Source organism: Loxodonta africana, chromosome 14 (genome assembly GCF_030014295.1).
Source record: "Loxodonta africana isolate mLoxAfr1 chromosome 14, mLoxAfr1.hap2, whole genome shotgun sequence".
In the NCBI taxonomy this organism is placed as follows: domain Eukaryota; kingdom Metazoa; phylum Chordata; class Mammalia; order Proboscidea; family Elephantidae; genus Loxodonta; species Loxodonta africana.
In genome coordinates, this window is record NC_087355.1 from 5,065,039 (window position 1) to 5,092,382 (window position 27,344).

The following is a 27,344-nucleotide window of genomic DNA, read 5'->3' on the forward strand; positions in this document are numbered from 1 at the left end:
AAACCATGCAGGCAAGAAGGGAATGGGATGACATATACAGAGCACTGAAGGAGAAAAACTGCCAGCCAAGGATCATATATCCAGCAAAACTCTCTCTGAAATATGAAGGCGAAATTAAGATATTTACAGATAAACACAAGTTTAGAGAATTTGCAAAAACCAAACCAAAGCTACAAGAAATACTAAAGGATATTGTTTGGTCAGAAAACCAATAATATCAGATAGCAGCACAACAGAAGGTCACAAAACAGAACGTCCTGAAATCAACTCAAACAGGGAAATCACAAAAACAAACAAATTAAGATTAATTAAAAAAAAAAATAATACACATAACAGGGAATCATGGAAGTCAATAGCTAAAAGATCACAAAAATCAAAAAGAGGGACTAAATACAGGAGGCATTGAACTGCCATATGGAGAGTGATACAATGCGATATAGAACAATACAAGTTAGGTTTTTACTTGGAAAAGCAGGGGTAAATAATAAGGTAACCACAAAGAGGGATAACAACTCCATAACTCAAGATAAAAGCCAGGAAAAACCTAAGGACTCAACAAACATAAAGTCGAACACTATGAAAATGAGGATCTCACAATGTACTAAGAAAAACGTCTCAGCACAAAAAAGTATGTGGAAAAATGAAATTGTCAACTACACACATAAAAAGGCATCAAAATGACAACACTAAACACTTATTTATCTATAATTACGCTGAATGTAAATGGACTAAATGCACCAATAAAGAGACAGAGAGTCACGAACTGGATAAAGAAACACAATCCGTCTATATGCTGCCTACAAGAGACACACCTTAGACTTAGAGACACAAACAAACTAAAACTCAAAGGATGGAAAAAAAATATATCAAGCAAACAATAAGCAAAAAAGAAGAGGTGTAGTAATATTAATTTCTGACAAAATAGACTTTAGACTTAAATCCACCACAAAGGATAAAGAAGGACACTATATAATGATAAAAGGGACAATTGATCAGGAAAACATAACCATATTAAATATATATGCACCCAATGACAGGGCTGCAAGATACATAAATCAAATTTTAACAGAATTGAAAAGTGAGATAGACACCTCCACATTTATAGTAGGAGACTTCAACACACCACTTTCGGAGAAGGACAGGACATCCAGTAAGAAGCTCAATAGAGACACGGAAGACCTACTTACAACAATCAACCAACTTGACCTCGTTGACTTATACAGAACTCTCCACCCAACTGCTGCAAAGTATACTTTTTTTTCTAGTGCACATGGAACATTCTCTAGAATAGACCACATATTAGGTCATAAAACAAACCTTTGCAGAGTCCAAAACATCGAAATATTACAAAGCATCTTCTCAGACCACAAGGCAATAAAACTACAAATCAATAACAGAAAAACTAGGGAAAAGAAATCAAATACTTGGAAACTGAACAATACCCTCCTGAAAAAAGACTGGGTTATAGAAGACATCAAGGAAGGAACAAGGAAATTCATAGAATGCAACGAGAATGAAAATACTTCCTATCAAAACCTCTGGGACACAGCAAAAGCAGTGCTCAGAGGTCAATTTATATCGATAAATGCACACATACAAAAAGAAGAAAGAGCCAAAATCAGAGAACTGTCCCTACAACTTGAACAAATAGAAAGTGAGCAACAAAAGAACCCATCAGGCACCAGAAGAAAACAAATAATAAAAATTAGAGCTGAACTAAATCAATTAGAGAACAGAAAAACAATTGAAAGAATTAACAAAGCCAAAAGATGGTTCTTTGAAAAAATTAACAAAATTGATAAACCATTGGCTAGACTGATTAAAGAAATACAGGAAAGGAAACAAATAACCCGAATAAGAAACGAGAAGGACCACATCACAACAGAACCAACTGAAATTAAAAGAATCATATCAGATTATTACGAAAAATTGTACTCTACCAAATTTGCAAACCTAGAAGAAATGGACGAATTCCTGGAAAAACACTACCTACCTAAACCAACACATTCAGAAGTAGAAAAACTAAATAGACCCATAACAAAAAAAGAGATTGAAACGGTAATCAAAAAACTTCCAACAAAAAAAAGCCCTGGCCCGGACAGCTTCACTGCAGAGTTCTACCACACTTTCAGAGAAGAGTTAACACCACTACTACTAAAGGTATTTCAAAGCATAGAAAATGACGGAATACTACCCAACTCATTCTATGAAGCCACCATCTCCCTGATACCAAAACCAGGTAAAGACATTACAAACAAAGAAAATTACAGACCTATGTCCCTCATGAACATAGATGCAAAAATCCTCAACAAAATTCTAGCCAATAGAATTCAACAACAACATCAAAAAAATAATTCACCACGATCAAGTGGAATTTATACCAGGTATGCAAGGCTGGTTTAATATCAGAAAAACCATTAATGTAATCCATCACATAAATAAAAGACAAAAACCACATGATCTTATCAACTGATGCAGAAAGGCATTTGACAAAGTCCAACACCCATTCATAATAAAAACTCTCAGCAAAATAGGAATTGAAGGAAAATTCCTCAACATAATAAAGGGCATCTATACAAAGCCAACAGCCAACCTCACTCTAAATGGAGAGAGCCTGAAAGCATTTCCCTTGAGAAAGGGAACCAGACAAGGATGCCCTTTATCACCTCTCTTATTCAACATCGTGCTAGAAGTCCTAGCCAGGGCAATTAGGATAGACAAAGAAATAAAGGGCATCCGGATTGGCAAGGAGGAAGTAAAATTATCTCTATTTGCAGATGACATGATCTTAGACACAGAAAACCCTAAGGAATCCTCCAGAAAACTACTGAAACTAATAGAAGAGTTTGGCAGAGTCTCAGGTTATAAAATAAACATACAAAAATCACTTGGATTCCTCTACATCAACAAAAAGAACATCGAAGAGGAAATAACCAGATCAATACCATTCACAGTAGCCCCCAAGAAGATAAAATACTTAGGAATAAATCTTACCAAGGATGTAAAAGACCTATACAAAGAAAACTACAAAGCTGTACTACAAGAAATTCAAAAGGACATACTTAAGTGGAAAAACATACCTTGCTCATGGATAGGAAGACTTAACATAGTAAAAATGTCTATTCTATACATATAACGCACTTCCGATCCAAATTCCAATGTCATTTTTTAAGGTGATAAGGAAACAAATCACCAATTTCATATGGAAGAGAAGGAAGCCTTGGATAAGCAAAGCATTACTGAAAAAGAAGAAGAAAGTGGGAGGCCTCACTCTACCTGATTTCAAAAGCTATTATACAGCCACAGTAGTCAAAACAGCCTGGTACTGGTACAACAACAGGCACATAGACCAATGGAACAGAATTGAGAACCCAGATATAAATCCATCCACGTATGAGCAGCTGATATTTGACAAAGGCCCAGTGTCAGTTAATTGGGGAAAAGATAGTCTTTTTAACAAATGGTGCTGGCATAATTGGATATCCATTTGCAAAAAAACGAAACAGGATCCATACCTCACACCATGCACAAAAACTAACTCCAAGTGGATCAAAGACCTAAACATAAAGACTAAAATGATAAAGATCATGGAAGAAAAAATAGGGACAACCTTAGGAGCCCGAATACAAGAAATAAACAGAATACAAAACATTACCAAAAATGACGAAGAGAAACCCGATAACTGGGAGCTCCTAAAAATCAAACACCTATGCTCATCTAAAGACTTCACCAAAAGAGTAAAAAGACCACCTACAGACTGGGAAAGAATTTTCAGCTATGACATCTCAGACCAGTGCCTGATCTCTAAAATCTACATGATTCTGTCAAAACTCAACCACAAAAAGACAAACAACCCAATCAAGAAGTGGGCAAAGGATATGAACACACCCTTCACTAAAGAAGATATTCAGGCAGCTAACAGATACATGAGAAAATGCTCTCGATCATTATCCGTTAGAGAAATGCAAATTAAAACTACGATGAGATTCCATCTCACTCCAACAAGGCTGGCATTAATCCAAAAAACACAAAATAATAAATGTTGGAGAGGCTGCGGAGAGATTGGAACTCTTATACACTGCTAGTGGGAATGTAAAATGGTATAACCACTTTGGAAATCTATCTGGCGTTATCTTAAACAGTTAGAAATAGAACTACCATACAACCCAGAAATCCCACTCCTCGGAATATATCGTAGAGAAACAAGAGCCTTCACAGAAACAGGTATATGCACACCCATGTTTATTGCAGTTCTGTTTACAACAGCAAAAAGCTGGAAGCAACCAAGGTGTCCATCAACGGATGAATGGGTAAATAAATTGTGGTATAGTCACAGAATGGTATACTACGCATTGATAAAGAACAGTGACGAATCTGTGAAACATTTCATAACATGGAGGAACCTGGAAGGCATTATGCTGAGCAAAATTAGTCAGAGGCAAAAGGACAAATATTGTATAAGACCACTATTATAAGATCTTAAGAAATAGTATAAACTGAGAAGAACACATACTTCTGTGGTTACGAGGAGGGGAGGGAGGGAGGGCGGGAGAGGGTTTTTTATTGATTAATTAGTAGATAAGAACTCCTTTAGGTGAAGGGAAGGACAACACTCAATACATGGAAGGTCAGCTCAATTGGACTGGACCAAAGCAAAGAAGTTTCCGGGATAAAATGAATGCTTCAAAGGTCAGCAGAGCAAGGGCGGGGGTTTTGGGACCATGGTTTAAGGGGGCTTCTAAGTCAATTGGGAAAATAATTCTATTATGAAAACATTCTGCATCCCACTTTGAAATGTGGCGTCTGGGGTCTTAAATGCTAACAAGCAGCCATCTAAGATGCATCAATTGGTCTCAACCCACCTGGAGCAAAGGAGAATGAAGAACACTAAGGTCACACGACAACTAAGAGCCCAAGAGACAGAAAGGGCCACATGAACCAGAGACCTACATCATCCTGAGACCAGAAGAACTAGTTGGTGCCCGGCCACAATCGATGACTGCCCTGAGAGAGAGCACAACAGAGAACCCCTGAGGGAGCAGGAGATCAGTGGGATGCAGACCCCAAATTCTCATAAAAAGGCCATACTTAATGGTCTGACTGAGACTAGAGGAATCCCGGCGGCCATGGTCCCCAGACCTTCTGTTCGCACAGGACAGGAACCATCCCCGAAGACAACTCATCAGACATGAAAGGGACTGGACAGTGGGTGGGAGAGAGATGCTGATGAAGAGCTAATTATATCAGGTGGACACTTGAGATTGTGTTGGCATCTCCTATCTGGGGGGGATGGGAAGATAGAGAGAGTGGGAAGCTGGCAAAATTGTCACGAAAGGAGAGACTGGAAGGGCTGACTCATTGGGGGAGAGCAAGTGGGAGTACGGAGTAAGATGTATGTGAACTTATTTGTGACAGACTGACTTGATTTGTAAACGTTCACTTGAAGCTCAATAAAAGTTAATTAAAAAAAAAAAAAAGAATACGGTAACTGAAATTAACCAGTCTAAAGAATAGAAAGAAAAAAAAAAAGGACCTGTGAGATGCCATAAAGCACACCAACATATTTATTGTGAGAGTCCCAGAAGGAAAAGTGAGAGAAAGGGGTAAGAAAGTATATTTGAATAACTAATGACCAAATGAGAAAAATTTCCCAAATTTGATAAAAGACATGACTCTATACATCCAAGAAGGTCAATGAAAGTTAAGGGGGATAAACTCAAAGAGATTCACACTGAGACACATTATAACCAAACTGTCAAAAGACAAAGACAGAATCTTCAAAGAAACAAGACAGGGGTAACTCATTACCTACAAGGACTCTCAATCAGATTAACAATTTTTCATCAGAAGCCATGGAGACCAGAAGGCAGTAGGATGATATATATAAGGTGCTGGGGGTGGGGGTTGGGGGGAGAGACTTGCCAAATAAGAATTCTATAACCAGTAAAACTATCTTTCAAAAATGAAGGTAAAATAAAAGCATTCCTATACAGACAACAAAAGCTGAAAGTAGGTCTACCCTACAAGAAATGCTGAAGAGGGTCCTTTAAGCTGAAAAGAAAGAACACTAAACAGTAACTTGAAGACACAAAGAAATATAGAATTCCAGTAAAGGTAACTAAATAGAGAAATGTAAAAGCCAGTACACCTACTACTCGGTTATCAATTATCTCGTTATCTGACAATTCACATTTACCACAACAGTAAAAAATCTACTGACTATTTTGTGCATCAACAACATACATCTGTCCGCAATGAATGCCAAGGTGGAAGGCAAAATTAATGCTGGCTGTGATGGTTAGGAAACCCTGGTGGCGTTGTGGTTAACTGCTAAGGCTGCTAACCAAAGGGTTGGCAGTTTGAATCCTCCAGGCGCTCCTTGGAAACTCTATGCGGTAGTTCTACTCTGTCCTATGGGATTGCTATGAGTTGGAATCGACTCGACAGCATTGGGTTTGGGTTTTTTTTTGGTGATAGTCAAGGTTATGTGTCTACTTGTCTGAGGCATGATTCTCGGTAGTTTGGCAGTTATGTAATGACTCAATTTGGCAGTTATGTCATGATGTAGTCATCCTGCATTTTGTCGTCTGATGTGGTCATCTTCCGTTTTCTCATAATGCCGATTTTCACGTAACGACCTGGTCTTTGGAACCTAACCATATCCATAAGTGAGTGGTAGGTGTACTGTTATGTTTTTTGTTTGTAATTTCTCTTTTTGTTTCTTATAGGATATGAAGGAAACCCTGGTAGCATAGTGGTTAAGAGCTATGGCTGCAAACCAAAAGGCTAGCAGTTTGAATTCACCAGGCACTCCTTAGAAACTCTATGGGATGGTTCTACTCTGTTCTATAGGGCTGCTATGAATTGAAATTGACTCAACAGCTATAGGTTTGGTGTTTATTTTGTTTGGTTTTGATATGATATGAAAGATAACTGAATAAAACTAAAAATTAATTAACATGGTCTTTTTTTTTTTTATGAGTCCTTGTTGAGCAGGGGTTAAAGTGCTCTGTTGCTTTCAAAGTTCAAAACCACCAGTTGCTTCACGGGACAAAGATGTAGCAGTCTGCTTCTGTAAAGATTTACAGTCTTGGAAACCCTATGGGGCAGTTCTATTCTGTCCTGTAGGGTTGCCATGAGTTGGAACAGACTCGATGGGAATGGGTTTGGTGCTTTTAGTTTATACTATATAAAGATCTTTTGGGGTGATGCAAATAGTTTGCGCTTATCTACCCAGTGGAGCCAAAAAAGAAATGCCTGGCAATCTGCTTCCATTAAGATTACAGCCAAGAAAACCCTAAGGAGTTAAGTTCTGCTCCGTAACACATGGTGTCACCAAGCATTGGAATCGACTTGACGGCAACGAGTTTGGTTTGATTTTTTTTTTGAAATGTGTGAAGATGTAAATTGTTTAACAGTAACAGCATAAACAGAGGGGACAGAGATACATAGTAGTAGAGTCTTGTAAACTATTAAAGCTAAGATATTATCAAGTCAAACTAGGTTTTTATAAATTTAAGACCTAAATTAAAAAAAAATTGTAAATTGAAAAAGAGAATAAATCCTAACTCATCATTCTGATGCCAAAGCTAGCGAAAGATGTCACTACCACAATAAAAAATCTACAGAGCAATATTACTTATGAATATACATGCAAAAATGCTCAACAAAATACTTGCACAATCCAAGTCCAACAGCATATTGAGGATTATACATCATGACAAAGTGAGGTTTATCCCAGGAATGCAAGGGTAGTTCAACGTAAGAAAACCAATGTAACACACCACATTAACACAACGAACTAAAAGAACATGATCAGCTCAAATGATGCAGAACAAGCCTTTGACATATCCAACACCCTTTCATGGAAAACAACAACAACAACAAAAAAAAACACACTAAGAAAACTAGGAATAAAAGGCATCTCATACAACATGATAAAATGCATTTATGAAAAATTCACAGCTAATATTATACTCAATTGTGGAAGTCTGAAAGCTTTTCCCCTAAGATCAGGAACAAGACAAGATTATCTGCTTTCACCACTGCTGTTCAACACTGTATTGGAAGTTCTAGCCAGGGCAATTAGGCAAGGGAAAAAAAAAAAAAACATAAAGGCATCCAAATTTGAAAAGAATAAAACTATCTCTTCACAGACATGATCCTATACGCAGAAAATCCCAAAGAAACTAAAAAATAACTACAAGAGCTAATAAATGAATTCAGCAATGCTGCAGGGTACAAGATAAACAAAAATCAGTTGTTGGCTCATTATACCAGCAATAAACAATATGAAAAGGAGATTTAGAAAATAACTCTATTTACACTGCCATCCAAAATAATAAAACACTTAAGAATATATTTAACCAATGAGGTGAAATACTTGTACAACATCCAGTACAAAAATTAACTGAAAGAAATTTTAAAAGATTCAAATAAAGGGAAATACATTTTCAGGACTAAAACTCATAAAATTTTAGGATGACGATACTACTCGAAGTGATCTATAGAGTCAACATAATCCCTATCAAAATCTCAACGGCTTGTTGTTGTCGCACACTTGCTCTGAGTTTCTTCAGCTTCCATCTGAATTTGCATATGAGTAATTGATGATCTGTTCTACAGTCGACCCCCGGCCTAGTTCTGACTGATGATATTGAGCTTTTCCATTATCTCTTTCCACAGGTGCAGTCAAACTGATTCCTTGCATTTCATTGGGTGAGGTCGACATACATAGTCACCATTTATGTTGTTGAAAAAAGGTATCTGCAATGAAGAAACTGTTGGTCTTGCAAAATTCTATCATGTGATCTTCAGCGTAGTTTCTATCACTAAGGCCATATTTTCCAACTTCTGTTCCTTCTTTTTTGTTCCCAACTTTCACATTCCAGTTAGGTAATTATCCATGTATCCTGACTGCATGTTTGATCAATTTCAGACTGAAGAAGTTGGTAAAAATTTTCCTTTCTTCATCTTTGGCCTTAGTGGCTGTGTGTGTAAATCTGAATAATAGACATGTTAACTGGTCTTCTTTGTAGACGTATGGATATTATCCTATCACTGACATCACTGTACTTCAGGACAGAGCTTGAAATGTTCTTTTTTGGCAATGAATATGACATCATTCCTCTTCAATTTGTCGTTCCTGGCATAGTAGATCATATGACTGTCTGATTCAAAATGGCTAGTATCAGTCCATTTCGGTTCACTAATGCCTAAGACATCAATGGTTATGTGTTCCATTTCATTTTCAATGATTTCTAATTTTCCTAGATTCACATATTATACATCCCATGTTCCTATTATTACTGGATGTTTACAACTGTTTCTTCTCATTTGCAGTCACGCCACATCAGCAAATGAAGGTCCCGAAAGCTTGACTCCATCCATGTCATTAAGATCGACCCTATTTTGAGGAGGCAGCTCTTCCCTAGCCGTATTTTGAGTGCCTTCCAACCTGAGGGGCTCATCTTTCGGCACTATATCAGACAATGTTCTGCTGCTATTCGTAAGGTTTTCACTAATTTTTTTCAGAAGAAGACCGCTAGGTCCTTCTTCCTTGTCTGTCTTAGTCTGGACACTAACTGAAACCTGTCATTATGGGTGACCTTGCTGATATTTGAATATCAGTGGCACAGCTTTCAGCAACACGTAAGCCCCACAGTACAACAAACTAACAAACTCAATAGGATGGCTAAATTAAAAAAAAAAAAAATTAGAAGAAGAAAAAATAAAGAGAAATGAACAATTGATGGCAAGAATATAGAGAAATCAGAACTCTCACATACTGCTAGTAGGAATATAAAATCGTTTAAGTTCTGTGGAAAACAGTCTCACAGTTTCTAAAAAAATAAAACACAATTACCATGTCACCCAGCAAGTCCACTCCTTTACAGAAAATAATGAAAAACCTGTACTCAAACAAATACATGTACATACATGTTCATAGCAGCATTATTTGCAACAGTCAAAAGGTGGCAACTACCCAAATGTCCATCAACACATGGATAAACAAATTGTGGTAGATTTACCCAATGAACTGTTATTCGGACATAAAAAGGAATGAACTCAAGATTCATGCCACAACACAGATGAACTGAGAAAGCACTATGCTAAATGTAAGAAGCCAGGCAAGAAAGGTCACACATGGTATTATTCTATTTATATGAAATATCTAGAAGAGGTAGATCCATAGAGACAGGAGGGAGATGAATGACTGCCAGGGGACTGCTGGAGGAGGAAATGGGGAAGAACTGCTTAGTGGTGTTTTATTTGGTGGTGATCAGAATGTTTTAGAACTAGTATGGGTGAGGGTCTCACAACATTGTGAATGTACCTAAAGCCTATGAATGTATCACTTTAAATTTGTTTATTTTATGTTATGTGAATTTCACATGAGTAAAAACAAGCAAAAAGAAGCAAACAAACAAACAAAAAACCAAAGGTAGAACCAAGGGAAAGGGGGAGATGCTGCTTCTGGTTGTTTCTGAAGTACCAAATCTAATCTAAAACAAACAGGCCTCAGAAGAAACCATCACTTCTTTTATTGACACCATTTATTCATTGCTCACTTTGTGTCAGATGCTGTTCTAAGTGCTCCACATACATTTTATCGCATCTAGAATCACAACAGGTCCATGAGAGAAGTTTCACAATTACGTTTGTGCTCAGTAAGAAAATTCAGGCTGAGAGAGTTTAGTTTAATGGTATAGGTATTTTAATGACCCATCATTGAATTTCAGCTGTTTACTAAACTTTAGTTCTTAAAATTAGGGGGAGATGGAGTTGTACATATTTGATATTTATGAGTTTTTCTTTAATTTGTTGTTCTTAACTGTCATTGAGCAGGCTTTGACTCATGGTGACCTTATATGTAACAGAATGAAACACTGCCCGGTCCTATACCATCTGCATGTTCATTGGGTATGTTTGAGTCCATTATTGTGGCTATTTTCTTTTACCTACCAAGTTGCTGTAAGTACATAGGAATAAAAAATATAAATTTGATGTTGAAAGAAAAAATTTTTCTGCCAGACCACAAACTACTCAAAATATCAAACAATAAGTTCTCCCCAGTACATATTTATATCAAAACTTTTTTTTTTTTTTAAATTGACAGAAAGAAAGCAATCCACCACTTCTCTATTTAAAATCATAAGGTTCTAGGGCATCCTATACAAATGTGACTGGCTGCTAACTGAAAGGTCCGCAGTTCGAATCAATCTGCAGCTCCGCCAGAGAAAAGACCTGGCAATCTGCTCTCATAAAGATTTACCATTGCCATTGATTCAATTCTCTCAGTGACAGAGTAGAACTGTCCTATATGGTTTCTAAGACTGTAATCTTTACTTTTTTTTCTAGTTTTATTGTGCTTTAAGTGAAAGTTCACAAATCAACTCAGCCTCTTACGCAAAAACTCATACACAGCTTGCTACATACTTCCAATTGCTCTCCCCCTAATGAGACAGCCAACTCCCTCCCTCCACTCTCTCTTTTCCTGTCCATTTCGCCAGCTTCTAACCCCCTCTACCCTCTCATCTCCCTTCCTGACAGGAGACGCCAACTTACTCTCAACTGTCCACCTGACACAAGAAGCTCACTCCTCACCAGCATCCCTCTCCAACACATCGTCCAGTCCAATCCCAGTCTAAAGAGTTGGCTTTGGGAATGGTTCCTGTCTTGGGCCAACAGAAGGTCTGGGAGCCATGACCACCAGGGTCCTTCTAGTCTCAGTCAGACCATTAAGTCTGGTCTTATAAAAATATGGGGTCTGCATGCCACTGCTCTCCTGCTCCCTCAGGGGGTCTCTGTTGTGTTCCCTGTCAGGGCAGTCATCGGTTGTAGCCGGGCACCATCTAGTTCTTCTGGTCTCAGACTGATGTAGTCTCTGATTTACGTGGCCCCTTCTTTCTCTTGGGCTCATAATTACCTTGTGTCCATGGTGTTCTTCATTCTTCTTTGGTCCAGCTGGAATGAGACCAATTGACGAATCTTAGATGGTCACTCGCTAGCATTTAAGATCCTAGACGCCACTCTCCAAAGCGGGATGCAGAATGTTTTCATAATAGATTTTATTGTACCAATTGACTCAGATGTCCCCTGAAACCATGGTCCCCAAACCCCTGCCCCTGCTACACTGGCCTTCAAAGCATTCACTTTATTCAGAAAACTTCTTTACTTTTGGATTAGTCCAGTTCTGCTGACCTCATCTGTATCGTGTGATGTCTCTTTCACCTAAAGTAGTTCTTACTACAATCTAATTAGTAAATACTCTTCTCCCACCCTCCCTCCCTCCCCCATCTCATAACCATCAAAGAATATTATCTTCTCTGTTTAAACTATTTCCCGAGCTCTTATGTTAGTGGTCTTATACAATATTTGTCCTTTTGCAACTAATTTCACTCAGCATAATGCCTTCCAGATTCGTCCATATTATGAAATGTTTTACAGATTCACTGTTCTTTATGGATGTGTAAATGAATATACCAGAATTTATTTATCCATTCATCCCTTGATTGGCACCATGGTTGCTTCCATCTTTTTGCTATTTGTACACAGGGCTGCAGTGACTGTGGCTGTGCATGCATCTGTTCTAGTAAAGGCTCTTATTTCTCTAGGATATACTCCAATGAGAGGGAATTCTACATTATATGGTGCTACTATTTCTAGCTTTTGAGGAAGTGTCAAATCGATTTCCAAAGTGGCTGTACCATTTTACATTCCCACCAGCAGTGTGTAAGTGTTCCAATCTCTCCACAAACTCTCCAACATTAACTATTTTGTGATTTTTGGATTACTACCAGCCTTGTTGGAGTGAGATGAAATCTCATTGTAGTTTTGATCGGCATTTCTCTAATGGCTAATGATCATGAACCTTTCCTCACGTATCTGTTAGCTACCCAAATGTCTTCTTTAATGAAGTGTCTGTTTATGTTTTTTGCCATTTTTTAACTCGGTTATTTGGCTTTTTGTAGCTGAGTTTTTCCATATCGTGTAGATTTTAGAGATCAGGCGCTGAACAGAAATGTCACAGCTAAAAACTTCTTCCCAGTCTGTAGGTAATCTTTTCACTCTTTTGCAGAAGTCTTTGGATGAGCAAAGGTGTTTGATTTTTAGGAGCTCCCAGTTGTCTAGTTTTTCTTCTGCATTCTTAATAATGTTTTGTATACTGTTTATGCCATGTATTAGGGCTCCCAGCCTTGTCCCTATTTTTTCTTCCATGATCTTTATTGTTTTAGATTTTATATTTAGGTCTTTGATCCATTTTGAGCTTGTTTTTTATGCATGGTGTGAGGTATGGGTCTTGTTTCATTTTTTTGCAGATGGATATCCAGTTATGCCAGCACCATTTGTTAAAAAGACTGTCTTGCCCCCTTTTAACTCTTTTGGGGCCTTTGTCAAATATCAACTGCTCATATGTGGATGCATTTATGTCTGGATTCTCAATTCTGTTCCATTGGTCCATGTATCTGTTGTTGTACCAGTACCAGGCTGTTTTGACTACTGTGGTAAAATAAGTTCTAAAATCAGGTAGAGTGAGGCCTCCCACTTTGTTCTTCTTTTTCAGTAACGCTTTACTTATCCGGGGCCTCTTTCCCTTCCATATGAAGTTGGTGATTTGTTTCTCCATCTCACTAAAAAAGGTTCTTGGAATTTGGATCGGAATTGCATTAAATGTATAGATTGCTTTTGGTAGAATAGACATTTTTATAATGTTAAGTCTTCCTATCCATGAGCAGGTATGTTTTTCCACTTATGTAGATCCCTTTTGTTTCTTGCAAAAGTGTTTTGTGGTTTTCTTTGTATAAGTCTTTTACATCTCTGGTAAGATTTATTCCTAAGTATTTTATCTTCTTGGAGGCTACTGTAAATGGTATTGATTTGGTGGTTTCCTCTCTGATGTTCTTTTTGTTGGTGTAGAGAAATCCAACTGATTTTTATATGTTTATCTTGTATCCCGATACTCTGCTGAACTCTTCTATTAGTTTCAGTAGTTTTCTTGAGGATTCCTTAGGGTTTTCTTCTATATGATCATATCATCTGTGAACAGAGATACTTTTACTTCTTCCTTGCCAATCTAAAAAAAAAAAAAAAAATTTTTTTTTTTTTGCCAATCTAGATGCCCTTTATTTCTTTATCTAGCCTAATTGCTCTGGCTAGGACCTCCAGCACAATATTGAATAAGAGTGGTGATAAAAGGCATCCTTGTGTGGTTCCAGATGTCAAGGAATGCTTTCAGGCTCTCTCCATTTAGGATGATGTTGGCTGTTGGCTTTGTATAAATGCCCTTTATTATGTTGAGGAATTTTCCTTCTATTCCAATTTGGTGAGAGTTTTTATAATGAACAGGTTTGAACTTTTTCAAACGCCTTTTCTGCATCAACTGATAAAATCACGTTGATTCTTGTCTTTTATTTATATGATGGATTACATTAATTGTTTTTCTAATGTTGAGCCACCCCTGCATACCCAGTATGAATCCCACTTGGTCATGGTGAATTATTTTTATGATACGTTGTTGAATTCTATTGGCTAAAATTTTGTTGAGGATTTTTTAATCTAAGTTCATGAGGGACATAGGTCTGTAATTTTCTTTTTTTATGGAGTCTTTACCTGGTTTTGGTATCAGGGATATGCTGGCTTCATAGAATGAGTTTAGAAATATTCCATCCTTTTCTATGCTCTGAAATACCTTTAGTAGTAGTGGTGTTACCTCTTCTCTGAAAGCTTGGTAGAACTCTGCAGTGAAGCCATATGAGCCAGGCCTTTTTTGCTTGGCAGTTTTTTGATTACCTTTTCAATCTTTTCTGATTTTATGGGTCTATTTAGTTGTTCTACCTCTGTTTGTGTTAGTTTAGGTAGGTGCTGCATTTCTAGGAATTCATCCATTTCTTCTAGGTTTTCAAATTTGTTCGAGTACAATTTTTCATAATAGTCTGAAATGATTCTTTTAATTTCAGTTGCATCTGTCATAAGATCACCCACCTCATTTCTTATTTGGGTTTTTTGCTTCCTCTCCTGTTTTTTTTTTTTTTGGCAACTTGGCCAATGCTTTATTGACTTTGTTGATTTTTCAAAGAACCAGCTTTTGGTCTTGTTAATTGTTTCAATTGTTTTTCTGTTTTCTAGCTCATTTAGTTCTGCTCTAATTTTTATTATTTGTTTTCTTTTAGTGCCTGAGGGTTTCTTTTGTTGCTCTCTATTTGTTCAAGTTGTAGGGATAATTCTTTGATGTTGGCCCTTCTCTTTGGATGTGTGCATTTATTGATATAAATTGACCTCTGAGCACTGCTTTCGCTGTGACCCAAAGGTTCTGATAGGAAGTGTCTTCATTCTCATTGGAGTATATAAATTTCTTTATTCCATCCTTAATGTCTTCTATAATCCAGTCTTTTTTGAGCAGGCTATTGTTCAGTTTCCAACTGTTTGATTTGTTTTCCCTTCTTTTTTGTTTTATTGATTTCCACTTTTATGGCCTTACGGGCAGAGAAGATGCTTTGTAATATTTCAGTATTTTTGATTTTGCTAAGGCTTGCTTTATGACCTAATATGTGGTCTATTCTAGAGAATGTTCCATGTGCACTAGAAGAGAAAGTATACTTGGTTGCTGTGTTTTGTGGAGTATTCTGTTTGTCTATGAGGTCAAGTTGGTTGATTGTGGCATTTAGATCTTCCATGTCTTTACTGAGCTTATTTCTGGATGTCCTGTCTTTCACCGAAAGTGGTGTGTTGAAGTTTCCCGCTATTATTGTGGAGCCGTCTCTCACCTTTCAGTGCTGATAGTTTGTTTTATGTATCTTGGTGCCCTGTCATTGGGTGCATAAATATTTAAGATGGTTATATCTTCTTGGTATATTGTCCCTTTAATCATTATATAGTGTCCTTCCTCATCCTTTATGGTGGATTTAACTTTAAGGTCAATTTGGTCAGAAATTAATATTGCCACTCCTGCTCTTTTTTGATTGTTGTTTGCTTGATATATTTTTTTCCATCCTTTGAGTTTTAGTTTGTTTGTGTCTCTAAGTTTAAGGTGTGTCTCTTGTAGGCAGCATATAGACGGATTGTATTTTTTAATCCATTCTGCCACTCTCTGTCTTTTTATTGGTGCATTTAGTCCATTTACATTCAGCATAATTATGGATAGATACGAATTTAGTGCTATCATTTTGATGTCTTTTTTTGTGTTGTTGATAGTTTCTTTCTCCCACTTAATTTTACATGCTGAGTAAAACCCAAAAAGATTGTCTTTATATATTGTTTTTTCCTCATATTCCTTGGTGTTGATTTTGTTCCTGCTGAGTCTCTATTTTTTTCTTGTATTTTATTTTGATGTGGAGGATAGTTTGTCTCCTTTGTGGTTACCTTATTATTTACCCCTTTTTTCTAAATTTAAACCTAACTTTTATTTCTTTGTATCACCTTGTCTTCCTCTCCAAATGGAAGATCTATGACTACATTTCTTAGTCCCTATTTATTGTTTTAATGTTGTCTTCTTTTACATAATAATATCCCTGTTTCCCGCATTTTTTTATCTTGATTTATTTTTGTGATTTCCCTTTCTGGGTTGACTTTTGATTGCTCTGCCCAGTGTTTTAGTCTTGGGTTGATACCTGACATTATTGATTTTCTAACCAAAGAAGTCCCTTTAGTATTTCTTGTAGTTTTGGTTTGGTTTTTACGAATCCCCTCAACTTCTGTTTATCTGAAAATGTCCTAATTTCACCTTCATATTTGAGAGACAGTTTTCCTGGATATAAGATTCTTGGCAGGCAATTTTTTTCCTTAAATTTTTTCTATAAGTCATCCCATTGCCTTCTTGCCTGCATGGTTTCTGCCGAGTAGTCTGAGCTTATTCTTATTGACTCTCCTTTGTAGGTGACTTTTCGTTTATCCCTAGCTGCTCTTAAAATTCTCTCTTTATCTTTGGTTTTGGCAAGTTGATTGTAATATGTCTTGGTGACTTTCTTTTAATATCTACCTTATGTGGAGTTCCATGAGCATCTTGGATAGATATCTTTTCATCTTTCATGATATCAGAGAAGTTTTCTGCTAAGACTGTAATCTTTATGGAAGCAGACTGCCATATCTTTCCCCCATGGAGCAGCTTGTGTGTTGTAACTACCGCCCTTTTTTGGTTAGCACCCAGGCGCTTAACCACTGCACCACGAGGGTCCTTCTCATAAAGATTACAGCCCAGGACACCCAGTTCTACTATGTCTTGTAGAGACACTATTGGTCAGAATCAACTTGATGGCACACAACAACACACAAAACCATGATTTACCTAGTCTTCACAGTCTTCCAACCTGTGTCCCAGGCACCTGAAATAAGTGGCTTCTCAAAATGTAATACAGACTTATACCTTGAAAGATTACTTATTTCAGAAGAAAAGCCAAATTTCTGTTAATATTACTGATTTTGCTAATTCCTTAATCCCTTGACTTCTTAACCCTAATTTTCTCAAGCCCCAGCAGATAAAGTAATGAAGGCCCACATAGATTAGTTAATAAAACTTTATACTTAGACTTCAAAGATAGCAATTCAAATCTGGGCTTACTCATTTTTTAGCATATACTCAACCCACAATACCCCCATGTGGAAAATGAGGAAAGTAAGCTCCAAATTAGGGGATTATATTGCATAGTAAATGATTTCATACAAGTTGAGCCTACAGCATTGTGCCTGGCAAACAGTGAACTTCCAGAAGTGGCACGATGACAATGAGGATAATGTTGAAGAACTAAAGAAGACAAACAGGCTTTCTCTCCAAACTGTTTCCTAGGACTGCAGTGTTTAATTTAAAGTTTATTCAACTCTTCCTTCCACGTCAAGGATATTTAAAATATATTTTCAGATTTTAAAGTCAAAAAAATTAAGGATAGGTACCTTACTGAACACGCAAAGTCCAATTGTTATTCCTCAATAGTAATGCGAAGAGGAAATTGGCAGGGGGTAAAAAATTATTCACATGAGGCAGCAGTGGTATCACTGAAAGAGCAAGGCACTGGAATAATCAGAGCACGTCACTTCCTTCCTGTATGCCACACACTCCCATTTCACCAACCAGGTGCTTAGAAACCTCAAAGTATTAACAATCTACCTTTGTATGAGGGAAAAGGAGAAAAGGATGGGACATGAATGCCAATATAAAATGTGACAGCTCCAACACTCTGGACTTTGAAGTCTGTAGTGGCCACACTCAAGGGAAGATCTGTGGATCTAGGTCATTCATTTGCTGTCTTTCTCTTATTGTCTCACACCCTCTCTAACCTCTTTCCCATCCTACAGTTCAACACACCAGCCCAGCCCCTGAATAAAAAGCTAGTTTCCATGACTAAGAATTGAAAAGTGATCTCATTAAAAAGAGATTCAAGTTTGTCATTGCCTTGTGTGATTACTTCAAAAGGAGGGAGACAAAAAGCAGAATAGGAAGGAGGAGCAAGACTGACAGTTTAAGTGGCAAGGCCATATTTTTCTGGTTCAAGCAGAACAAAAGTTTATAATGCATATAACCCTAATCTACATTCAAAATGATAAGCAACACAAAGATTAAAGAGAAACAGAAAATTTTATTTATTATATAAGTGGAGACAGGCAGGATGTAGAAGAAAGTGGTCACTACAAATCCAGGTCATTCATATTCGAGAGGTTTAAGTGTAAACATGTAGATACCTGTAAGCAGGACAATATGAAAGATTACTAAAAAGTAAAAGAAGAGATAACATTGTTGATGTTTATTAATTAAGTCTGAAAATGTTATGGATTACATTCCACCCTGATTAGTTCAAGGATGGACATATCTCAGCCAGAATAGGGAAAACAATTTCAGGGATTTCTAGTAAAATATCACAAAATAAAGCATTATTTTTACTGGACTTGAAGCTAGGAGTTACCAGATGGAGAAGGCCTGCCAACCTTTTCACAACCAAAGTCGGAAGCATTAGGTCTTCCCCCTGTGATGTTTAATTAGGATTACCATTAAATTCTCCATTGGGGTTAAGCCAGTTTGTCATTAGGTCTGCACTGAATAACAACACAACTGGACAAACTTTACATATGCCTGGCTTTCTGACTGATCAAACAGATTGTGAAGATTTATTATTGAAAATCATAATCCTTCATATGAAAGAAAAAATCCAAGAAATGATGTAATGAGTATAGAAATAGACTTTCTAGAGATTTACATAAAATGAAAACTATTCTTGGGTCATATGTATCAGATCATCTTGATACATGCATGCATATGTCATATTATAATACCCTCCAATAAAAGAATTTAAAAGAGAGAAGATAGTTGCTAAAGCTGGCAAAGAATTTTAAAGGGAATAAACGGGATAAGAATTGAAAAGTGTAACAACTGCATGTGTAATAGTTGGGACCATATGTTATAAAAAACCAAAAACGAAACCCACTGCCATCGAGTTGATTCCGACTGATAGCGACCCTCTATGTCTAATAAAATATATTACTACTTGGGGGATCACCTATAAGACCAGCATTTCTCAAACTCTCGATGTGTGAAAACCACCCAGGTGCCTAGTAAAACACATATTCCAAGGGTTCACATGGTGAGGCTATTAATAGAAGAAAATACTGAAGTTGTCAAGGAATTATTTTACTTAGATTCACAATCAATGCCCATGGAAAGCAGCAGTCAAGAAATCAGATGACGTGCTGCATCAGGCAAATTTGTATTGATATGTATTGACACAGTGGCTGCTACAATGGGCTCAAACAAAGCAAGGACGTGAGGATGACAGAATATTAGATAGTGTTTTGTTTTGTTGTACAGAGGGTTGCTGACTTGGAATTGACTTGACGGCACCTAACAACAACAATAATATGATACATAGAGAAAAAAATCATGAATATTAATGATCAACTTCACATATTTTAAAATAAAAATACTTTTATATGGCATATTCTTTACCCATAGTCTTATGCCTGTATAAGCCTTACCTTTAAGTGTCTTCTGGTAAGAAACACATTGATGTCTCCAAAAAGAAATGGCAGATCTCTCTCGATTCTGTAGTTCGTTTAGTCTTTCTGCTAGTCCACCTCTGTTTAATTAAACATAAAATATTAAGTTTAGTTAAAAGATAAACTTCAAAATAGTTGGAGCATTTACATTTTACAACTCCCCAGCCAGAGATAAATAGACAAACCACAAAATTATAACCTATTTGACATTACATACTCTTCCTAGAAGCTGTATCTTCCTAGGCAAGTAATTTCCTTTTTAAAGTTTTTTTCAGAATCTTAGTTTTCTAATTCTTAGAAATACAGCCCTACTCTCATATCAGATTAACCACCTTCCCATTAGTTCTTAGTTCATGTATTCAATAAACATTTATTCATTATCTGCTACATGCTGGCATCTAATACTTTGCTTGCTGCTAGGGACACAAAGATGGTTACAAGTTATGCCACGGAGGGTCTCACAACCTACTCAGCAGCCAGATGGGAAAACAAATAAATTATAAAGTGGGCTCAGAGCTGTAATCAAGAAATATACCTTGCCAAAACTGTCGCTAGGCAGAATGTTCAAATAAGAGCATTTGGGTATGGGCCCACTGTTTTTACAACAGAGATAACTGAGTAACACAAACACACTCCAAGGATACCAACGGTATAAAAAAGAAAACTTCTGTGTGTGACAGGAAGACGATTCGTAACAATGGACATACATACGGCCACTTCACGAGAGAGTCTGCCTGCCTGCCTGCCTTCCTATCAGTCTGTCTACCTGCCTACCTATTTTAAACCACCAGCCTGTGTTCGGAAAAGTCAGAACCTGCTAACATATCTACGATCTCAACAAAAATTAAGAACAGCTGTTATCCATTATAGCTATATAATTTATCAATGTGTTATCACATAAGATTATGTTGTTATCTTCAGGTGCCAAGTCAGCTCCGACTCAGCAACCTTACGTATAACAGAAAGAAACACTGTCTGGTCCTGCTCCATCCTCACAATTGTTGCTATGTTTACAGCCTTTGTTGTAGCCACTGTGTCAATCCATCTTGCTGAGGGTCTTCCCTCTTATTTTATTTATAAACATAGGTAAAATCTTTCTGGTATTCTCTGCTTTCAGCCAAGATCCATCTGACATAAGCAATGATATCCCTCATTGCACATCCTCTTTTGAATCCAGCTTGAACTTCTGGCAATTCCATGTTGATGGACAGTTACAGCCATTTTTGAATTATCTTTACCAAAATTTTGCCAGCATGTCTGTCACTCTGTCATGCTGTGGCGGCCTTCATGTCGTGACGGTGCTGGAAGATATCACTCTGTCATGCTGTGGCGGCCTTCGTGTCGCGACGGTGCTGGAAGATATGCCGCTGACAGCTCAGGTGCCAGTAGCGTCACCCCTAGTGGATGCGTGTTAGCGGAGCTTCCAAACTAAGACAAAGATTATGTGCCAATTCATTCATCATTTTCACATCATCATCCCACTTCATCCTAATAATCTTCCATTGTGGAAGAAAGAACAGGTAATCAATATTCAATCTCAGAAAATCAAACTGAGCTTTGGAGAGTGGACAGTAAGCTCTCCAATATCACATAACTCGTGAGATGAAAAACTAGGAACTGAAGCCAGAAAGGATTCCGCGCAGTGCCTGGCACGCAGTCAAGCTTCAATGTTAGTTATTGCTGTTACTATTTTGGTTATGATTTTTGCCTACACCCTATGCTCTTTCCACTATGAAAGATCTCGCTCTAATACATATTATCGCTAACAACCAGATTATGCTTATTTTCCTATAGGAACAAAATATTACTAGATGTGTGCACATGTGTGTGTCATAAATAAGAGGAAAAAATTTTTTTGAGTATTACATTATTAGATTCTTGGATGTTTTTCTTTTTTTTTTGATTTTACTTACTTTGTTGTTGAGGATATACGCAGCCAAACACAACAATTCAACAGCTTCTACAGGTACAGTCCCCGAGAGACTGATTCCACTCCTTGAGATGAGCAATCATTCCTACCCTCCCCCCTGAGTTGTTCCTCCCATATTAACATAAACTCACTGCCCTCTAAGGTTTCCATTTAATCTCCCAAGTCACTGTTGTCACTTTAATCCCATATAGTTCTTAAAAGAGCACAATGCTCAAGGGAGACCTTTTTTTTTTTTTTACTAGTTAAGCCAAACTATTGTTTGGTCACAAGAAGATTTCAGGACACGTTCTCGGTTTAATGTTTAAAGATTATCTCAGGGCAATTGTTTCCAGGGTTCATCCACCCTCCATGGCTCCAGAAACTCTGGAGTCCATAAGACTGTGAAATTTTGTTCTATATCTTCCCCCTTTTAATCAGGATTCTTCTGAGGAATCTCTGATCAAAATGTTCAGTAATAGTAGCTGGGCACCATCCATTTCTCCTGGTCTCATGGCAAAGGAGGCAGCTGTCATATAGGTAATTAGCCACACATTCCATATCTTCCTTCTATTCCTGATTTGATTCTCCTTGTGCCTCTGTTGCTCCAGGTGAATAGAGACCTGTTGTTGTGTCTTGGACAGCTTCTTGCAAGCTTTTAAGACCCCAGGCACTACTTAACCAACTAGGAGATAAAACAGAAGCACTAAGAACATTATTAGGCCAATTAACTGGGATGTACCATGAAACCATGACCCTAAACCTCCGAACCAAGGAACCAAATTTCATAACATGTTTGGTTGTATATAAGCAACCTCAGTAGCTACTTTTTTTTTTTTTTTCTGTTACTGTAAATGTATCTATCACACAACTTTGGCCAATTCAACTTTTTACAGGTGTACAACTTATTGACAGTATCTACAATAATGTGCTGTGCAACCCTAACTTTAATCAATGCAATTTTCCCATCACCGTTAACCTCCCCTTTTTCCCCTTTCATCTGCCCCTGGTAACTACTAATAAACTTGGTTCTCTATACATTTGTCTTTTCTTGTCTTTTTATGTAAATGAGATCATACAATATTTGTTCTTTTGCAACTGGCTTACTTGCTTGGCATAATGTCTTTAAGCACCATCAAGACATTCCCAGATAAACAAAAGTTGGAGGAATACATTACCACCTGCTTTGCAAGAATTACTAAAGTAAGTCCTTCAAATAAAAAGGAAAGGACACTAGACAGATCCTGGAAGCCACACATAGGAAAGAAAAATAAAAGAGAGATCTCTAATTACTTCGAGTAATATTCTATTGTATGTATGTACCACATTTTGTTTATCTATGCATTTGTTAATAGACATTTAGGTTGTTTCAACCTTTTGGCTATTTTGAATAGTGCTGCAATGAACACTGGTATACAAGTCTCTGTTTGCATCTTTCCTTTCAAGTCTTTTGGTTATATACCTAGGAGTGGAATTGCTAGGTCATATGGTAGCTCTATTTTTAGTTTTTTGAGGAACCACTACACTGTTTTCCACAATGGCTCTATCATTGTGCATTCCCACCAGCAATGGATAAGAGTTCCAATTTCCTCACATCCTCACCAACATTTGTTATTTTCTGGGGTTTTGTTTGTTTGTTTGTTTTATCTGACTCATCCTAGTAGGGCTGAAATGGTATCTCATTGTGGTTTTGATTTGCATTTCTCCGATGGATAATGATGCTGAGCACCTTTTCATGTCTTTGGTGGCCATCTGAATGTCCTCTTTGGTAAAATGTCTATTCAAGTCCTTTGCCTATTTTATGAATGGGTTTTTTGTCCTTTTGTTGTTTGTACTATATAGCTAAAGTAATCAAAACAGCCTAGTAGTGGTATAACAACAGAACACAGACAAATGGAAAACAATTGAGAGTCCAGAAACAAACCCATACATTTATGATCAACTGATTTTTGACAAGGGTGGTAAATTCATTTGATGGGAAAAGAAGAGTCTCTTCAACACATGGTGCTGGGCAAACTGGGTTCTTACATGCAGACAAATGAAACAGGACCCATGCCTCAAGCAATACATGAAAAACAAATTCAAAATGGATTAAAGACCTACATGTGGAAACTAAAACCATAAAATTCTTAGAAGAACAAGCAAGGGCAATGCTGTCAGGCCTAGTTTTCAACAATCGATTATCTAATGTAATAAAACAGCACAAACAGCAAAAAATAAATAAGACCTCATAAAAATTCAAAACTTTTGTTCATCAAAAGACTACCCAAAAAGTGAAATTATAAGCTACTGACTGGGAGAATATCTTCAGAAACAATATATCCTACATGAATCTAACAACCAAAATATATATAGAACAGAAACATTTTAAACCTTCATAATTACAAATATGCCAAAGAACCCCTATTTAACATATACGTAAGCCTTCTTCACATTATTCATCCTGCTGATCATATTATCATAAAAATTATAGCTAACATTTAGTGAGGTATTACTCTAAGCACACTGCATGAAGTAATTCATCCTGTCTCCAAACAACAATATTAGGTAGGTACTGTTATTATCTCTTTGTCATCAAGTAGATTCTGACTCATAATGACCCTGTAGGACAGAGTATATCTGCCCTATAGGGTTGCCAAGGAGTGGCTGGTGAATTCAGACTGCCAACCTTTTGGTTAGCAACCTGAGCTCTTAACCACTGTGCTCCAGGGAGCTCTGGTGTCAGAATCAACTTGATGGCAACAGATTTAGCTTTTTCTTGGTTTATTATCGATGATTTTACAGATGATAAACTGAGGTACTAAGATGATAAACACCTGCCAAAGGTGAGACATGTAACCAGTAGCATTGCTGGCCACAAAACTAGGATACCTGGTTCAAGAGTCCATATTCAGGGAAGAGGGCAAGATGGTGAAATAAGCAGTTGCATCCTTGTGTACCCCAAATAAAAAGTAACACAGCTAGTGATCCTAGAGTTCTAGACAGTAGTTAAAACACTAGAGAACCAGGTGAATGCCAAATCAGGAGAGAGATACAGCAAGGACCAGGGAAGGCGGAGATTCACTGACCACCTATACTCTACCTGTCAGCCCAGTTCAGTGTGGCCATTTGGGACAGTGAAAGATGGAACCCCTTAACAAAGAGCCCACAGTGGTAGTAACACTGATGACATAGACCAGGTCAGTCAGAGATATTGGGTAAAAAGCCTTGGAAAGAACTGGCAAAGAGGAAGGGTGTGTACTGGACTAGGCAGACTTGAGAGAGTGGCATATGAGCACAACATAGATTTGAAACCTGGGAAACCCAGGAAAGTGATGGCCAATTAAAGTGCAAATTGGATTGTGGGAATTCACGAGCAGAAGATAGAAAACACGCACATACCTGGAACAACAACAAAAAAACACTGCCATTGAGTCAATTTTGACTCATAGCAACCCTACAGCACAGGGAAGAACTGCCCCATCGAGTTTCCAAGGAGCGCCTGGTGGATTCGAAATGCTGATCTTTTGATTAACAGCCACAGCACTTAACCACTACACCGCCAGGGTTTCCCACAACTGGGCAGGGACATGGAAAAGGTGCAATGATGGGGGTGAGTGCTACTGTTACTGCGCGCAGTGGCTGGAGAACACTAGGAGCCGGGACCACAGGGCAGTCATGGGAACTGTCCATCAGCCAGGTAGCCGACAGGAATGAGCTGGCTCTCCCCCACGATCACCGGGAGGCAATGAATGAAGAAAATAAACTGCCAACCAAGAATTTTTTACTCAGCAAAGGTGTCCTTCAGAAATGACAGAGAAATCAAGACATTCCCAGATAAACAAAAGTTGTAGGAATACATTACCACACGCTTTGCAAGAATTACTAAAGTAAGTCCTTCAGATAAAAAGGAAAGGACACTAGACAGATCCTGGAAGCCACACATAGGAAGAAAAATAAGAGAGATCTCTAATAAAAGCAATGACATGAGCAAATAAAAGAGCTAACTGTATGGTATTTCCAGTGGGCAAATTTAGTAGTTCGGTTCTACAAGCATTGTAACATTAAATGTGTAAGAAATAAATAGAAATTTAACCTAACAGACGGAGGATGTATAATGACATAGTTGGTGTAACAAAAACAGAAATTGGGGGAAGGAGGAGAGAAATAGAAACAGAGTTTCAGTATATTAATGTTGTATGTTACTTGCTGTTGGTATCAAGCTAAAATAAGTTCCTGTAAATGTAAGTTGTTAAACGTTATTTCTGTGGTACCCACTAAGAAGATATTTTAAAAATACACAGAAAGAAAGAAGAAATCAAAAAGACTCAATATAAAAAAACAACTAAACACAAAAACACCCCAAAGTGTAGGAATTGTAGGACAAAGCAGATAGAAGGTACATAAAAAACAATTAGCAAACTAAAAGAAGTAGGTCCTTCGTTCTCAGTAATTACTTTAAATGTAAATGTTTTAAACTCTCCATTCAAAAGACAGAGAGTGGCAGAATGGATTTAAAAAAAAAAAAAGAACCATCCTTACATTTTCTACAAGAAGCATACCTTAGGCCCAAAGATACAGAAAGTCTGAAAGTTAAAGGATGGAAAAGAATAGTCTCTGTGATAGATCAGGGGTGGCCATACTGATATCAAATAAAATAGATTTCAAATCAAAATTTGTTATAAGAGATGAAGAACATTACATAAAAATAAAATGGCCAATTCATCAAGAAGACATAGTAATCATAAATATATATGAACCTAATATCAGTGCCCTAAAATATATGAAACGAATACTAACAAATCTGAATTAACAATTAGACAATAATAGTGGGACACTTCAATACACCACTTTCACTTTTGCACAGAACATCTAAAAAGAAGATCAGCAAAGACAAAGAGGACAACAGCATAAACCAGTAAGATACAATGCATATGTACAGAGCACTCTATCTATAATAAGGTTTGGGGTTAGAATGTTGAATATACCATGGACTGCCAAAAGAATGAACAAATCTGTCTTGGAAGCAGTACAACCAGAATACTCCTTAGAAGCAGGGATGGAGAAGCTACATCTCACATACTTTGAACACATTGTCAGGAGGGATCAGTCTCTGGAGGCGGACATCATGCTTGGTGAAGTGGAGGGTCAGCGAAAAAGAGGAAGACCTTCAATGAAATGGATTGACACAGTGGCTGTAACAATGGGCTCAAACATAATTACAATTATGAGGATGGTGCAGGATCAGGCAGTGTTTCATTCTGTGGTACATAGGATTGCTATGAGTCAGAATCAACTTGACTGCACCTAACAATAACAACACTCTATAATAAGAACAATACACATTATTCTACTGTGCACATGGGTCATCCTTAAAAACAGACCACATGCTAGGCCACGCAACATGTTTCAACAAATTTAAAAAGATTGATATTCTAGGGTCTTAAACGCTAGTGAGTGGCAATCTAAGATGCTTCAA

The 27,344-nt window shown here is 37.3% G+C and overlaps 1 protein-coding gene across 4 annotated transcripts in view; it reads right to left on the bottom strand.

Moving 5' to 3' along the window:
• The window catches only part of SPIDR (scaffold protein involved in DNA repair), a 778,935-nt gene that overhangs the window by 486,955 nt on the left and 264,636 nt on the right, over nt 1-27,344 (bottom strand). For all 4 annotated transcript variants that reach the window (XM_064267703.1, XM_064267702.1, XM_064267704.1 and 1 more), the window contains one exon: nt 19,960-20,060. In XM_064267703.1, coding sequence (XP_064123773.1) covers nt 19,960-20,060 — 101 coding nt within the window. The remainder of the gene's footprint in view (nt 1-19,959; nt 20,061-27,344) is intronic.